Source organism: Phycomyces blakesleeanus, assembly GCF_001638985.1.
Source record: "Phycomyces blakesleeanus NRRL 1555(-) unplaced genomic scaffold PHYBLscaffold_9, whole genome shotgun sequence".
Taxonomy (NCBI): Eukaryota; Fungi; Mucoromycota; class Mucoromycetes; order Mucorales; family Phycomycetaceae; genus Phycomyces; species Phycomyces blakesleeanus.
In genome coordinates, this window is record NW_017265142.1 from 821,744 (window position 1) to 838,061 (window position 16,318).

The 16,318-nt window shown below is 32.6% G+C and overlaps 4 protein-coding genes and 1 non-coding gene across 5 annotated transcripts; 3 read left to right on the top strand and 2 right to left on the bottom strand.

Moving 5' to 3' along the window:
• Positions 1-2,361: 2,361 nt before the first annotated feature.
• Positions 2,362-4,889, bottom strand: PHYBLDRAFT_167768 (hypothetical protein; the record flags this gene model as incomplete). Its single annotated transcript, XM_018435719.1, has 6 exons — positions 2,362-2,740; positions 2,826-3,214; positions 3,368-3,722; positions 3,872-4,259; positions 4,449-4,589; positions 4,655-4,889. The coding sequence occupies 6 exons, from the start codon at positions 4,887-4,889 to the stop codon at positions 2,362-2,364; spliced, it is 1,887 nt and encodes a 628-aa protein (XP_018292394.1).
• A 517-nt stretch (positions 4,890-5,406) lies between these two features.
• Positions 5,407-6,436, top strand: PHYBLDRAFT_144803 (hypothetical protein; the record flags this gene model as incomplete). Its single annotated transcript, XM_018431294.1, has 5 exons — positions 5,407-5,575; positions 5,655-5,822; positions 5,874-6,151; positions 6,215-6,303; positions 6,379-6,436. The coding sequence occupies 5 exons, from the start codon at positions 5,407-5,409 to the stop codon at positions 6,434-6,436; spliced, it is 762 nt and encodes a 253-aa protein (XP_018292395.1).
• Positions 6,437-8,775: 2,339 nt separating this feature from the next.
• PHYBLDRAFT_144804 (hypothetical protein) lies at positions 8,776-11,645 on the top strand (the record flags this gene model as incomplete). The annotated part of the gene is made up of 2 exons (XM_018431295.1): positions 8,776-8,887; positions 11,335-11,645. 2 exons carry the CDS (start codon positions 8,776-8,778, stop codon positions 11,643-11,645), a joined length of 423 nt encoding a protein of 140 aa, XP_018292396.1.
• On the top strand, positions 11,559-11,629 carry PHYBLDRAFT_t118. The gene has a single exon. It is a non-coding gene; the product is annotated as a tRNA-Gly (tRNA).
• A 984-nt stretch (positions 11,646-12,629) lies between the features above and the next one.
• PHYBLDRAFT_158684 (hypothetical protein) lies at positions 12,630-13,351 on the bottom strand. Its single transcript, XM_018433836.1, has 2 exons — positions 13,318-13,351; positions 12,630-13,251 (listed from the first exon to the last, which is right to left on the bottom strand). The coding sequence occupies exons 1-2, from the start codon at positions 13,338-13,340 to the stop codon at positions 12,900-12,902; spliced, it is 375 nt and encodes a 124-aa protein (XP_018292397.1). The 5' UTR covers positions 13,341-13,351; the 3' UTR covers positions 12,630-12,899.
• Between the last annotated feature and the right edge of the window lie 2,967 nt (positions 13,352-16,318).

The following is a 16,318-nucleotide window of genomic DNA, read 5'->3' on the forward strand; positions in this document are numbered from 1 at the left end:
AAATTCAAAAAAGACCACCTTTTTCCCATAGTGATGAAGCACGTTCTCTTCTTTTTAAGTCTTCATCAAAAAATTAGCAATAATCAAAAATAATTTCCTACTCTTTTCCTTTCTTCTCTATGTAATAAGATTGTAGTATTTCAGGTATAAACAATAGAAAAATAAAATATTTGATAATAGAGACATATAGAAATACTTTGAGACTATATATCAGTTGTCTTTATTCATAAATAAAAAGTGTTCTCTTTTATAAGAAAATACAATCTGCTCTTGTCATTACGTCTTAGTTTCTTAAGGCTTTCTTCCTTTACTATATTTGGTTATTAGAGTGTATTTACTGCTTAATTAGTGTTGGTGTTACAATTATGACATCAAGTCATAAATCATACTTCTTTAGCTCTTAGCTATCCTTTTCTCTTTTATACTAGAGCTTTAGGACTTCCTACTAAATTAGCTCCATATCGATCTGACACAGTTTACCCGGCAGTATGATATAATTATCTGAACAATCTTTAAGATATTATCTACAATACTAACTGTAATAATTATTGGGCTAATTACTTAATTGTTTATATATATTTTATACTGACAAGATGATAGCTACTATGCTATCCCAATATGAATATGTTTTTATATGTGATAAATCCAACATCCGAGTGTTTGGATCATCACAAAGATTTCTCAATTATGTTCTGATCACAGCTATATGATCTATAGATCACCAGCATTATGTGATATAATAAAAAATAATCTTTAAACTGTGCTAGCCCCCCATGATTTCTGTTGACACGGGGTGTTGTAAAAATGGTCAGCTGTTAACAAAATTTTGGTTGTCCGGCAGTGCAGTGACATTGCAAAATTCTTTGTAATTCTAGAAAAATTATATTCTATTATTATTTTTTTGATTTTCTAATGGCAGCCAAGGCTGAATAGAAAGCAATTTTTCTATTTGTAGAGCAAAACACCAATAAGTACAACAAAAAAGCATCATCCTGTCAACAATGCCTTCAGGCAATTACACATTGTATCTTATTTTCTTACTATATTTAACTGAATGAATCAACTTGGAATTAATATTATTTTTATTATATATTTTTATAAGCATAATTATCTTTATGATTATGACTTAATAATTATTTTATTTTATTTGTACTTAATGATAGTAAAGAACAAATCACATTTAATAGATTGTCAATTATACAACTTTTATTATATTTTTTTTATAATCACTATGGCTATAGAAGTGGCAACTGTACCTAAAATAGGCACATTACTGCTATTTTTCTGGTCAAAAGCCAATAATTTCTTCACAATTTTTGGTAAGATGGTAATGTCATTAGCAACATTTTAAAAAAGTAGTATGAAATCTGTTTTTTTTTGTTGCTGTACAATGTCTCAAATAGTCTAGAAAGTGTTTGTAAGTTTTAATGACCACTTTAAGTATTGAAATATATGTTTTATTTAATATTAAAGATGTCCAGTTTTATTTGGATTAATTTTTTATGGAATGTGTAAACGAAATGAAAACATAACTGCCATTATTTTTTTTTAAAATCAAGTCTTTTTTTAAAAAAGATATACCTCTCTTCTTGTTTACTTAACAATTTTATTTTAATTTAAATTGCGTAACGGCATGTAGAACATGTAGAGAATAAAAAAAATATAGGGTATATAGAGCATATAAAAAATAAAAAATAAAAAAAGTTATAAAATAGAAAGGTTGCCTTTTGTAATACACATATTATTGTTGAAAACATAATAAGATGCAATTATATAGAACTGATTTTCATTTGGTGGGTATTGTATAAGGCCAACTTGATGACAAATATCATCAACAGTTATTACTGCATATGTAGATTGTGTTTGGCGACCTATTGAGCTGTTTTGTAACCTCTGTTTGACGATTGATACAGATGAGTCGTGGGCAGCCGCGTCATGTTCCTTTATTACTTCAACAAAAGTAAGGAAACAAAGAGAGCCAAGTGAATTCTCATGCTGGAAGAAGAATATCACTGCACTAATGAGCCAGCTATAAACAATTATGTTACCATTGCTAAAGTAAAGAAATAAATATAATGTAAGTAACTTTTGATTTTATATTGAAAAATGATATACTTACTTTCTGTAAGGACAGATAAACATGACGTAATGATTACTGCAGCTTCTTTCATTTCTTCTTTGTCAATACATGCAAGATGAATACATAGTCGAATTCATCCATAAACGACCAGAAACAACAATCGTAAAATCACCAATGTTGGAAATCATCAAACTCAAAGTTCGTTGATAGTATCTAGTTAAGGCATCCTTCACACTAGGGTTGCTTACACCTTCCACCAAATCATTGTTCAAATGAGCAAATCAATGAAATGGCTCCCACAACTGCGCACCACTAGGATCATTAGAAAGATTCATATAACTTTCTCTACCATACAGCTTGGGCTGAATAAGATCAATTTCGTTCTGGATACTGATGGCTATGTTGATATAGTTATGCAATGTAAATCGTTCCACAAGAAAACTAGCATTACGGCTGCTCTTGCACTTAGACTTGATTAGCTTGGAAAAGACACCAATTACTCTCTCCATTGATCGAGTGGAGTAGCATCGAAGTGAACCTAGTTGCTTGACAATGAATGGTATATGCACAAGATAGTGCTGTACTGGTCTGAAGACACTATGAGATATAGTCTTGTTCTGGACTTGTTGTGATAGATAGTAGTGCCAGTGTTTAAGATGTCTATTGTTGTTATTATTATTTTTAAAAAAAAGGTTATGATTAGTTTTGTATATAGTGATATAGTGTTAGAGGCATTATGACTTACACATCCATCTTATTCAGCAACTCCAAAGTCAGCATCCATTGCAATGCCAGTGCACAACCTTTGACAAGTGACAATACCGCAGTTTTCACAGCCCTGTTTGGTAAGAATGGGACAACAAGAGTGTAAACAATGTACAGAAGAAAGTCAAGCCAATCTACTGCATGAGTGCCATCAATCTTGGAGAAGACATTATCAAAACTGCCTTGGAATGATACTGGTATATATGGTCTTAAACTTGTGATACAGTTGCCAATTGTCACAAGACTAGCTCTTGGTATGAAAAATGGGCATTCTGTGGTGGAGAGGGTATCATCTGGACGGGTATAAAAAAATTTGTCTCCTTGGTAAGGGACACAGTGATCAAGTTGTAAATGTGCTTTCCAATTCCTCTTGCAACTAAATGAAGTTCATTCAGTGCGAAGAAAGAAGATTCAGAGAAGGTTGACAGTTCACTAAAGATGCTTGGCTGATATATATTTTTTATCTATTATAAGCAATTATTTAGTACAAGAAAAAATCTAATTAAACTGTTATATACTTACTGGATTGCCGGTTTTGAAGTCTTCCAAAGGTCGCAAAGGAGCAGAACTATCTTCAAAGTACATTCCGTGCCATCTGTTGTCTGGGGCTTTTCCCTTTGTTTTGCAGATTTGGCAACCAAACAAACTGGCATGTGAGCCAATGTGCGTCATGTCAGCCACAGCTGGGATGTCAGCAGAAGCAAGCAACAAGTGGATCTTGGCATGGCAAACCTCAACTCCATTGCTCTTGATTACCAAGTCATACACCTCAAGATCTTTTATTTCACTGATGATTGGTATCAGGAAAGAGTTCAAGTGGGTAGACTTCTTGGGACCAGGCAAGATTGCCAGCTGCAAGAGGTATTTATTTGTGTATCTAAGCTTTTTATTAGTAACTTTTTTTTGAAATTAATATATTAATTGATTTATTATCTTATTGATGGGTCAAGGTTGAATACAACAGCATGAGCGATAGTGTAAGAACTCTTGCCCCTTTTTTGGTTAACAAAACCATTGGTATATAACCCAATGACAATATCGTCAGGATTTGAGAACAAGCCTTGTTGCACCAACTGCTTATAATTTTCACCATCAAAAATATTGGTGAGCTGACCAGCTACAGATTCCCTGTTAGCCCTGTAATAAAGGAGTTCTCTTGTGGCTGGATCAGCCAGCATTTGAGAAAACATATCACTAACTGACATGAGCTTCATACTGGCAGCTGATATTTGACTTTGTTCAGTATCAGTCTTGTATTGCAGTTTGCCACAGTCAACACAAGATTCCTGATCGTCATTAATGCCATACAATCGGCAACCATTAGGACAGACATCATACTCATGGCCCTTGACACTTGACTTGGACTTGAGCAAAGCATCAACAGTTTTGCCATTGCTGATCTTAGCCCCAGGTTCTAAAAAAAAGGAACAACATCACTACATGTTATAAATTTGAAATTAAAGTGTAAGGTAACATATATATTCTATTTTACCCAACATAATTTCATTGTGATCTTGAATGAATGTATTAACAAATCAGACGATGTCTCTGTAAGCTGCCCTGGAAATTCTGTGCTGAAGCACCAATTGAGAGAGATGAATACTCATCAACTTGGCCTTTGTAAAGGTATTGCTACCAATTCTGCTGCTATTGTAAATGTGAGCTTCACTCTCACTGTCCTTGAAACTACAACTACACTTGTAAAAAATGGCCTCATCAATCTCCATTGTGTTCACAGCATAATCTATAATGCATTATTAAATGAGTATTCCGATTACTTATTAATAATTTTACACTGATTATTATTACCTGAACTGCTAACTAATTCATTATTGTCAATAATATTATTTCTAATATCATTTTGCATTTCAACATCCTCTGCAATATATTGTGAAATGATATTTGCTGACGTCAAGTTGTTTTCATAACCTCTCTTATGGTTCTGAAGCTGATAGTAAGTGCTGAACAACAGAACACATTGATTGTATTTGTGTGTTTGTGTAGATAATCTATCTCTCTGCTGATTGATGTTGGAGAAAGACATATTGGTTGCTTTGGTAAGTATTTAGTATATAAAATGAAACTGTAAAAAAGATTCTGGTTATATCTGCACAACATAAAAGAAAGCTTTATATACACTTTATCTCAGGACAATTTGGTTATTTTCTTTTATTTTATTTCTCACAATGATATCACAACAATAAAAATGATGATGATATTAGCTGAACACATCTTGATCAACAATGACGACAAGTATTATATAAGTATAACTATCATAACATTTACTTTACAAGATCAATAATGAATACTTAATTAACTATATCATATTTAAACATCATGTTACTATTCCAAAGTCCATTTACACTGATGTCAATATTTTAACTGGTAAAATATTCTGGCATCAAAAATTAAAAAAGTAATGTCATAGTAACAACATGTTTACAGTTAAGCTGTTATATTTCTTTTTAAGAAGTTAAATGAGTAAACATTGTAATATATATATATAATGGGAAGTATAACTTTTATTCTTTTTATCTTTCTTAAAAAATAACAATTCAAAAATGTCTGATATCAATACCACACTCATAAACTCTGTCAGAAAAATTGAAATTGATATTGTCAAAATAAAGCAAATGGTACGCATGCTTCAAGATCAGTTTAGCAAACAATTTGTCCCAGCTGTCAGTGCAAAAGATCTTAGTATAATGCAACAAAGCATCATTGAGCAAAGTGATAAGATACATTTACTATATATCTGTATATTTACTTGCCTTATTAATATGATGGTATATAACTTCCTTTTTGGTAGCTCTTGAATGTGTTGCCAAGTCTGTGAAAAGGTCTCAATTCACTGAGTATCCTGATCAGCTTGGCAAGCGAGTAATTGGTACAGGTGGCGATTTCAAAGGGAAAAACAAAGCCCAGAAATACAATTTGTTGTTGCAGTTGCTTCATGAGCAGGAGTGGAAAGATCATTGTAAAGAAACCTCAGAAAGGCAACTTTTGCCCTAATTGATACTTCTTTCAGACAACGATTTGTCTATGAAACAATTGCAGCTCAAGATGTTGAGCTGCACAATCAAGCACAATCTCATTGACATAGACTTTCCTGCTTTAAGTAAAGAATGGAAAGGTATCCTGGCAAAGCACCAGGAATACTACATGATGCAATTAGAGAGAATGGCAAAGGATAATGACTTTGCTATCTACAAGTGCAAGAGCATGTGGTGTGTCAAAAGCCTCCTCCGAGGAAGCTTCAAAAGTGACAACCAGAAGCAAAAAAGAAGAATGGTAAAGAAGAACATTGTAAGTTTATTAATTAAAATGTTTCATTTGTATGTTTTAATAAACGTTTAAAAAAATTATAAGGCACAGCAAGATGCAAATGATTCTTTATTGTCTTCTGATAATATGTCAGAAACAGATAGTGATGAGTCGTCTATTATGGCGAATGTGCTGTAAGTTACCATGGTTTCTGCTGGTTTGGTGCTGTCAATACGAAACTAATATAAACTTTTTACTTTTTTATAAAGGTCTCCTCTGGCAGAAATGAGTGTTGAGCCAGCACATAAGAGAAGCCAAAGATCGTAGGAGGTTTTGATTGGTTTAAAATATTTTTTAGCATATTTTTAGTTTGGTTTTTATATTTGTCTTTTATTTTCTTCTTTTCTCTTTCTTTCTCTTGTTTTTTATTCTTTCTCTTTAAATAAAAATGTGTTGCCCTTTTTTATGTGATTGGTATCTATATAGTCATCAGCATTGAAAACTAATGTACAACATCTGCAGCATTGCTATAATTAATTTTTGAATGAAGCACAATAGATTCTTTTTTTTTTCAAAGAACAAAAAAAAACTAATAATACTTTTGTGCTGCTATGTTATACTTGATAGATGTTATATTCTATGTAAGTATCTTGATATAACATACATCTCGTGTTAACAAAACAATGTTCATTCAGTTTTCAACTAGATTCAACTAGACTTTATATTGTATGACTTGAATATTTTTTTTGGGTTTTATTTGGTAATAATTTTGAGTGATATTCACTGCTTTTTTCACTTGTCTTGTAGATATACTAACACTTTTTAATGACATATGAAGCTTACATATTAATAATATTTTCTAATATATATATTTTTAGAGCAAAAAAAATTTTTTTGAAGCTATTAAGCGTATTACATAGAGGTAAGCACTATATTATTATGTCTATTTATTTATTTTCCCTTTAACATTGATATATTTATAGAAACCAGTAAGAATTAAAGAAGGTCGTCTAGTCTATATCAAAGTACTCGAAACACATAAAATGCTTTTGGGATAAAGGGTTTTTACTGTATACTCTACAGTAGCCAAATAATATCATGTCTTTTTTGCAAGTTCCAATAGACGGGTTTTAAGTAGTATTACTATCATGTAATAAAACATAAATTGAAGCAAAATCTTATTCAATTCAATCCATTACAATTCATTTTAATTCAATTCAATAAATGATTCATTTAATATGACAAATAAAAAGCGAAATGATATACTAGTATTGAATACAGTAGAGCAAAAAAAGGGGGGGGGGCATAAAAGAAAACCAAAAATAAAAAAAAACTAAAAAAAACCAAAAAAAAGGAATGAACCTTGGTCTTTTAAAAAAAAGTGGCAACTGTGCCTCTAATTGCGCTATACAGACTCGTATCTGCCATTTTTTATTATGTAAAAAATGGCAGTTATGCTACCAAAGTGGTAACATTTTACCACTTTTTTAGCCATAGTGAATTTTATTTATTTAATTATTCAATAAGTCAATTGCAAAACTGTAAATATTGCAATACTTGCATTTAATAAATATTTATTTTTCTTTGTCTTATTTTCTGACAACAAGTTCTCTTAATATTTAACCCTGTTGATATTTTACTTGTTTGATTATCCAAGTATATTGAGTCAAGTCTATCAAGATTGATTAATGATACTGTTTTTCTCTTATTTTTCTTTTATTAATTTTATTATCTTTAATTCTACATTCTCTTTTGAGTTTGTCTTTTTCTCTCTTATGGAAAAGAAAAGTTATTTCAATCTACGAACCCATACAAACCTCAAAAACAGTCATAATATATCACTTGTCAACGTTTACTCCAAATATAAGTCCCACACGTGTCATCAAAGAAATGATACATGATGTATTAGGTTTGTTGTAGATTGTAATGAATCACTTGGCAAATAAAATACAATGATAATATAATAGAGCAGAAGACAGATACAGTAAAAGATGATAAGCAGCAATTGTTGACAGGTATGAAAAGAGAGAACAACCAATAGAATTGTTGTTAAAAGCAAGAGAAAGGGAAAGGTATATAAAAAGAAAATAACAAAACAGAAAAGTAATAACCAACAAGAAAACCAAAACCAACAAACAACGTTTATAAAACTAAGGAACCAATACATTATATTGTAAAATAATATAAATCACAAAGAGAAGAAAACAAGAAAGAGATATTGAAACTGATTGAAGGATAAAGATAATATTTTATTGAATGAAATTGCTTCTCTTTTATAGTTGACAAGATTTAGAATTGATAATAGAAGTTTGGAAAAATAAAGATAGTAAAAATAGAATAATGAGTAATCAATATGACAAGGATAAAATATATGAATAAAGATATGGTAAAAATATAATAATAAAAATACTGATATTGTGCAGAGATTTTGGCAAGATGAATTGTGTACAGTGTAGAAAAGAAATGTTACTAGCATGGGTTACCATGATTTCAAATGAGTACAATGTGAACAAATATGTTAACAAGGGAAAAGGAAAAAGTATTGTGTGTTGACGGAACAGGGAACGGAAACAAGATTTTTTCTGTTCATAGAAAAATTCTTCTCTTACTACCAAGGGCACAGCAGCACATCAACAAACTGTTGATGTCAGCCTCTCATAACTAGGATGACACGTCACAACAAACCACCAGACAAACCCACCGAGCAGACTGATCTTCCAGTACCAGACATCACAACATGGTTAAAAGCTGTACCTGCCTATAACACATGTGACACAAGTGACGCGTGTTGAGTTATGGTGTGTGGTGCAACTGGTCAGAAATATAATATATATTATATGTATAGTTATATTCTTGTGATTTCGCTTAGGACAATCTAACAAGAAGGAATTTAGACAATGAACAGGACTTTAAATGGATAGAAACAGATATATAGACAACAGACAGATAGACAAACAGACAAATGCACAAGCAGACAAACAGTCAAATGGACAAGCGGACAATGGACAACGGACAGGCAGACAAACAGACAACGAACAAGAAGACAAATAGACAAACAGACAAATAGACAAATGGACAAATGGACAAGCAGACAAATGGCGAGACAGTACTTGCAGATTCTAACAGTGTACAACTTAGTATATCCCGCAGAACAATAGCTAAATCTCAGTGATAATGTTCAAAAGAAATATAGAGAAAAACTAAATGAATTTTATTGGGATAAAAACGTCTCTCTTATATACTAATTGACAACTGCATTCAAGGTGACAATCTAGATACATCTTATGCTAAATGATGATTATTTGGAAGAGTGTACAGGTCTTTGGGCATAATCACAAAAGGAATTAATCAAAAATAATAAAAAAAAGAAAAAAAGGAGACAAGCATTTAAAGTCCAGCGGGAATTTAAATGTCGATAGCAAGAAAAAAGGAAAAAGAGGGAGAGAGAAAATAAATCCAAGAAATCGGATTTTGTCATGTTCAGAGATAGAGTCACGACTTTGCACTATCCATAACTTAATAGTCTGCCCATAAGTTGATGTCACATCAAACAAATATACATTTTTGGTCAATGCTGAAACATTTTACAACACTTGTGTCACAAGTAACGCATGTGGTGCTTGTATTTGTGGTAAATGTTGACAGGTGATGTTATCATGGTTTTTGAGGTTTGAATGAGTTTGTAGATGTAAGATAACCTCTCTTTTCCACAAGAGAGAAACAGACAAACTCAAAAGAGAATGCAGAATTAAAAATAATAAAATCAATAAAAGAAAAATAAGAGAAAAACAGTACTATTAATCAATCTCAATAGACTTGACTCAATATACTCAGATAATTAAACAAGTAAAATATCAACAGCATTAAATATTAAGAGATCTTATTGTCAGAAAATAAGATGAAAAAAAATCAATATTTATTAAATATAAGTATTATGATATTTATAGTTTTGCAATTAAGTTGTTGAATAATTAAATAAATAAAATTATAAAAAAAAATATAATAAAATCTGTATAATTGACAATCTATTAAATGTGATTTGTTCTTTACTATCATTAAGTACAGATAAAATAAAATAATTATTAAGTCATAATTATAATCATAAAGATAATTATGCTTGTAAGAATATATAATAAAAATAATATAAATTCCAAGTTAATTCATTTAGTTAAATATAGTGAGAAAATAAGATATGATGTGTGGTTGCCTAAAGTTATTGTTGACAGAATGATGCTTTTTTATTATACTTATTGGTGTTTTACTCTATAAATAGAAAAATTGCTTTCTATTCAGCCTTGGCCGCCATCAGAAAATCAAAAAATAATAATAATAAAATATAATTTTTCTAGAATTACAGAATTCTGTAATATCACTGCACTGCCGTATAACCAAAATTTTGTTTTACGCTGACTATTTTTATATCATCTCATGTCAAAACTGACGCGTGATGTGTTTGTTTGTTATGGATTGTAACAGTATCACTTGGCAAATAAATGTAATGTGAATTACAAAATACAAGAAGAAAAATACAATAAGAATGGAAAAGAATAGAAAATTTGACAGGTAAGAATTGGTGACAGACAGATAGAAAAAATATGGAGAAGAAAAAAATAGAAATTGTGACAATAACAAAGTCTGAGAAAGACAGAAAGTGGAAAACAGAGAAACGAAATATATCAAAATTGACAGACAACACTTCAATGAACAAGAACACTATGTATGAATGATAATAACAGACAAGAATAAATAAGATCAAGGATAGAATGATGATTTTATTGATTGAAAAAGTTGTTCCTTTTATAAACAAAAATGTTTGGTTAAAATAATTTTTTGAGAAAAAGAAAAGAAAGTCAAGTGAAAATTTTTACTATATGTAACTGATGTTGATAGTAGAAGTAGAATAGAAAATTATAGAGAGAATAAAATAAAAGTATAGTAAAAATATAATAATTGAATAAAGATAAAATAAAAATATAGTGAGGTAGAATAGAAGTAAAGTAATTATATAATAACTATATAGTAAAGTAAAGTAAAAAAATATAATAATAGTATAATAATAGAATCTAATAAAATGTAATAAAAAATAGTGTAAAATAAATGTCAGCAATAAAGAAGTGTATAAATTAGGGGAAAGAGGTATAATGTTTTTAGTGGGTAACAGGTGTTTCTGAAGTGACGATATTTAATTTTAAGGAACAGGATTGTAATGGGGGGTTTGAGTATAGGGGTATCGGGAGCAAGATTTCCCAAGAAACCTGGGGGACCACTCTTGTCCCTCGAGACACGTCACTCGGTCGACTCACCATTGACGTCAACGCCCACGAGTCCGGTACCATCCGTCACGGCTCACCGCCTGACCAAACCACTGAAGGAATCCACTATCTGGTATCCCCCAACAGAAACTAGCCAAAGCTTTAGTTACCTACAACATTCGCAACTAAACACGCATGCGCGGATGGTTAAGTGGTATAATCTTCGCCTGCCACGCGAAGGGCCCGGGTTCGATTCCCGGTCCGCGCAACTTTTGCAGTTATAGTTTTTGATCTGGGTTGTTCTTGTCGGACATTATTTTAATGAATCCGAGAAATCGGAATAATTGACCGCAGCACTTCTGTGTGTCAAAGATACCTCATAGATAACGAACCGCAGTAATGTCTTGTAAAGATTAACCACAGTAACATCTTCTGAGCATCAACCGCAGTAAAAAGACTTCTCTTGTAATTAAATAGAGTATAATAGTTTACTGCAGATAATGTGCAGTATTAGTTTAGAAAACTATATAAGACAATTCAATTTCTATCAATAAAAAGTACCTTTTATCCTCTCTTCGATTTTACATATACTCTCCAATCCCCAGTGGGTTTGACCTTTTGACTTTACTATAGTAAAAGGAAGACCATCTCAGATCAGGAACAACACAATGCTATAACACAGCCAAAATTGGTCAAACCCACTGGGGATCAAGGAGTATGCGTAAAATCAAAGAGAGGATAAAAGATATCTTTTATTGATATGAATTGAATTGTCTTATATAGTTTTCTAAACTAATACTGCGCATTATCCACAGTAGTTATTATTTTTATTTAATTAAAGAAATAGTCATTATACTGTGGTTAATGCTCAGAAAGATATTACTGTGCATAAAGAAGTACTGTGGTTAACACTACGGCGGGATGAATGGCAGTTGGGCCGAAATTAGGCACATAACTGCCATTTTTTTGGTCAAAACCCAATAAAATCTCCGCCGTTTGTTGTAAGATGGTAATGTCATTCGTAGCAATTTAAAAAAGTAACATGAAAACACTTTTTTTGTTGCTGTACAATATTTTCAATACTGTAAAAAATGTTTGTAAGTTGTAATGACCACTTTGAGTATTGAAATATATGTTTTATTGATTATCAAAGATGTTAACAATTATTAAGATTAATAATTTTTGGAATGTGTGAACGAAATGGTAACATAACTGCCATTTTTTTATTTTTTAAACTACGTTCTTTTTTTTTTAGATATTCTTTTTATCTTGATGAATTGGCAATTTGATTTTATTTAAATCGCGTAATGGCATATAGAGCATATAGGGAATGAAGAGAAAAGCATAAGGTGTATAGAGAATAGAAAAAAAACCGGAGTATATAAAGAAGAAAAGAAAGACAGGGCATATAGAGATTAAAAAAAACATAAGAAATAGAGAAAATTAAAAAAAGAATATAAGATACAAGGATGATATAAAAAATATAAAAGATATAAGGATATAGAGCATATAGAAAAATAAGATAAAAATAAAAAGGATTACAGAATGGAAAGATTGCCTTTAGTAATGTGCATGTTGTTGTTAAAGATATAATAGGGCGCGATTACATAAAACTGGTTTCCATTCGGTGGGTATTGGACCAGACCAACTTGATGACAAATGTCATTTACACTTATAACTGCATAAGTCGGTTGCGTTTGGTGGCCTAGTGTATGGGTGCTTTGTGACCATTGTTTGACGATAGGTACTGATGAGTCATGACCAGCAGCGTCATGTTCCTTCATGACCTCCACAAAAGCAAGAAAGTGTGGGAAGCCATAGAAATCTACATGCTGAAAGTAGAACTGTACTGTACCGACGAGCCAGCTGTGAACAATTACATTACAGTTGCTAAAATAAATAAATAAATAGAATGTAAGCAACTTTTGATTGTATATCGAAAAATATTATACTTACTTTCTATAGGGGCAAGTAAACATCACGTAATGGTTGCCACAGCTGGTCTCGTTTTTCTTTCTTTGGTACATGCATGAGGAATATACAGTCGAGTCCATCCACAGACGTGCAGCTACAACAACAACAGAGTCACCAAACTCGTGGCCAGTCAAGCCTGTTGTTCTCCGGTAGTATTTCAATAAAGCTTCCTTCACACTAGGGCCGCCTACACCTTCCACCAAATCATCATTCAAATTAACAAACTGATGAAATGGCTCTCACAACTGCACACCACTAGGATCATTAGGAAGGTCCATGTAGCTCTCTCTTCCATATGGCTTTGGCCGAATGAGGTTGATTTCATCACAGATGCTGATTGCCGTGCTGGTATAATTGTGAATCGCAAATCGCTCAATGAGAAAACTGGCGTTTCAGCCACCCTTTGATTTGGACTTTATCAATTTCGAGAAGACGCCAATTACTCTCTCCATTGAGCGAGTGGAGTAGCATCGCAGGGGGCCTTGCTGCTTGATGATATAGGGTATATGGACCAGGTAATGTTGCACTGGTCGGAAAACACTACGAGACAGGGTATTATTCTGGACTTGTTGGTATAAAAACGAGTGCCAGTGCTTGAAGTATCTATTATTAATATTTAAAAAATGGTAACAATCAGCTATTTGTAATGATAATATATGAGACGTATAATAACTTACGACTCCATCTCATCAAGCAATTCTGATGTCAATGTCTATTGCAAGGCAAGCGCGCAACCTTTCACGAGAGATAATAGAGCTGTTTTAACAGCCCTATTTGGTAAATAAGGCATGACCAAAGTGGGGACAAGGTATAAGAGAAAGTCAAGCCAGTCCACTGCGCGAGTATCATCGATCTTGGCAAATACGTTGTCGAAACTGCCTTGAAATGAGGTGGGTATATATTTTCGTGAGCTGGTAATACAGTTTCCGATTGTTACAAGGTCTGCTCTTGGTATATGAAAAGGGTATTCGGTGGTATTGAGGGTATTGTCTGGATGGGTATAATAAAATTTGGTTTCCTTTGTGAGGGTGACGGTAATCAGGTCATACACAAGCTTTCCAATCCCTCTTGCAATTAAATGAAGTTCATCTAATGCAAAAAATGATGATCCAGAGAAGGTTGAGAGTTGGGTATATATGCTCGGCTGGTATATGTTCTTCGACTATTACAAGCAGTTATTTAGTATGAAAAAAAGATGGCTAATTGAACATTTGTATACTTACAGGGTTGCCTACTTTGAAGTCTTGCAAAGGTCTTAACCGGGCGGATATGTCATCAAAGTACATGCTATGCCGTCTGTTAGTAGGGAATTTGCCTTTGGTCTCACAAAAACGGCAACCAAATAAACTTGTATGGGAACCAATGTGGGCCATATCAGCTACAGCTGGAATATCGCCAGAAGCAAGCAGAAGATAGACCTTGGATCTGCAAAGCTCCACTCCATTGTGCTTGACAACCAAGCCATGTGCCTCAAGATCTCGCAATTCATTGATGATGGGTATAAGAAAGGAGTCCAAATGAGTTGGCTTCTTGGGGCCAGGCAAGATTGCCAGTTGCAAAAGGTATTTGTTGGTATATCTAAGTATTTTATTAGTAATTTTTTTTTAAAAAAAATGTAATAATAATAATAAATAGTAATAAATTAATTAATTACCTGATGGATGGGTCTAGGTTGAATATTATGCAATGGATGATGGTATATGAGTTTTTGCCTTTCTTTTGATTGACAAACCCATCGGTATAAAGCCCAATGGCAATATCATCGGGATTGGAGAACAGGCCCTGCTGCACCAACTGCTTGTAATTGTCACCATCATAAATGTCAGTTAGCTGACCAGCTACAGATTCCCGGTTTGCTCTGTAACAGAGGAGTTCTCTTGTGGCTGGATCTGCCAACATTTGAGAAAGCATATCCCCAACTGACATAAGTTTCATACTGGCGGCTGGTGTCTGACTTTGATTGGGATCAGTCTTGTATCGCGGTTTGCCGCAGTCAACACAAGATTCCTGGTCATCATTAATGCCATACAATTGACAACCACTAGAGCAGACACCATACTCATGGCCCTTGACACTTGACTTTGACTTGAGCAAAGCATCAACAGTTTCGCCATGACTGATCTTAGCCCCAGGTTCTAAAAAAAACGATATCAATACATGTTAGTGATCTGGAATTAAAGTACAAGGTAACAGAAAATATAATATTTTACCCATCATTATATCGTCATGGTCTCGGATGACAGTGTTTATAAATTGAACAATGTCTCTATATGCTGCTCTAGCAATTCTATGCTGTAGCATCAATTGAGACAGATGAATACTCATCAACTCGGCCTTGGTAAAAGTATTTGTACTGATTTGGCTGCTGTTGTAAATGTGAGCTTCACCCTCACTGTCCTCAAAATTACATGCGCACTTATATGAAATAGTATTATCAAGCTCCATAGACTCCATAGTATATTCTGTAATACATTATTTAGTAATTGGAAAATAAATAATACAATTACAGCTCTTTTCATTACCTGAATTGCTAACAGATTCATCTTCATTACTAGTATCATTTTCGTCATGGTACATGTCAACATCATCCAGAATAGACTGGTCAATTTCAGTCATTGTTGCTGAATCTCCTCTGTGAATTCTCTTGTGGTTTTGCAGCTTCTGGTAGTTATCAAAAAACAAGACACATTGATCACATTGGTATTGCTGTGTAGATATTCTATCTCTCTGCTGGCTGGCATTGGAAGAAGACATATTGGTTGGGTTGGTACATATGTAATATATAAAATAAAGCTGCGAAAAGGATTTTGGTGCTATTTATTAAATGTAAAAGACATCTTTATATACTCTTTATTTTTTAACCAAAATGCTTGCAGCTCTTTTTCTTTTTCTCTCTCATAATGATGATATAGCAATGATTACAGTAATGTCAATGCTAGGTGAAACACCTGTCAGTAAATAATTCCCGTGGTTGGAAAGATTC

Coding starts and splice junctions, on each gene's coding strand:
- PHYBLDRAFT_158684 (XM_018433836.1), bottom strand. CDS start 13,340: ATGTTTACTTGCCCCTATAGAAA. Junction 13,252..13,317: donor TTTACTTGCCCCTATAGAAA/GTAAGTATAATA, acceptor TATTTATTTTAG/CAACTGTAATGTAATTGTTC.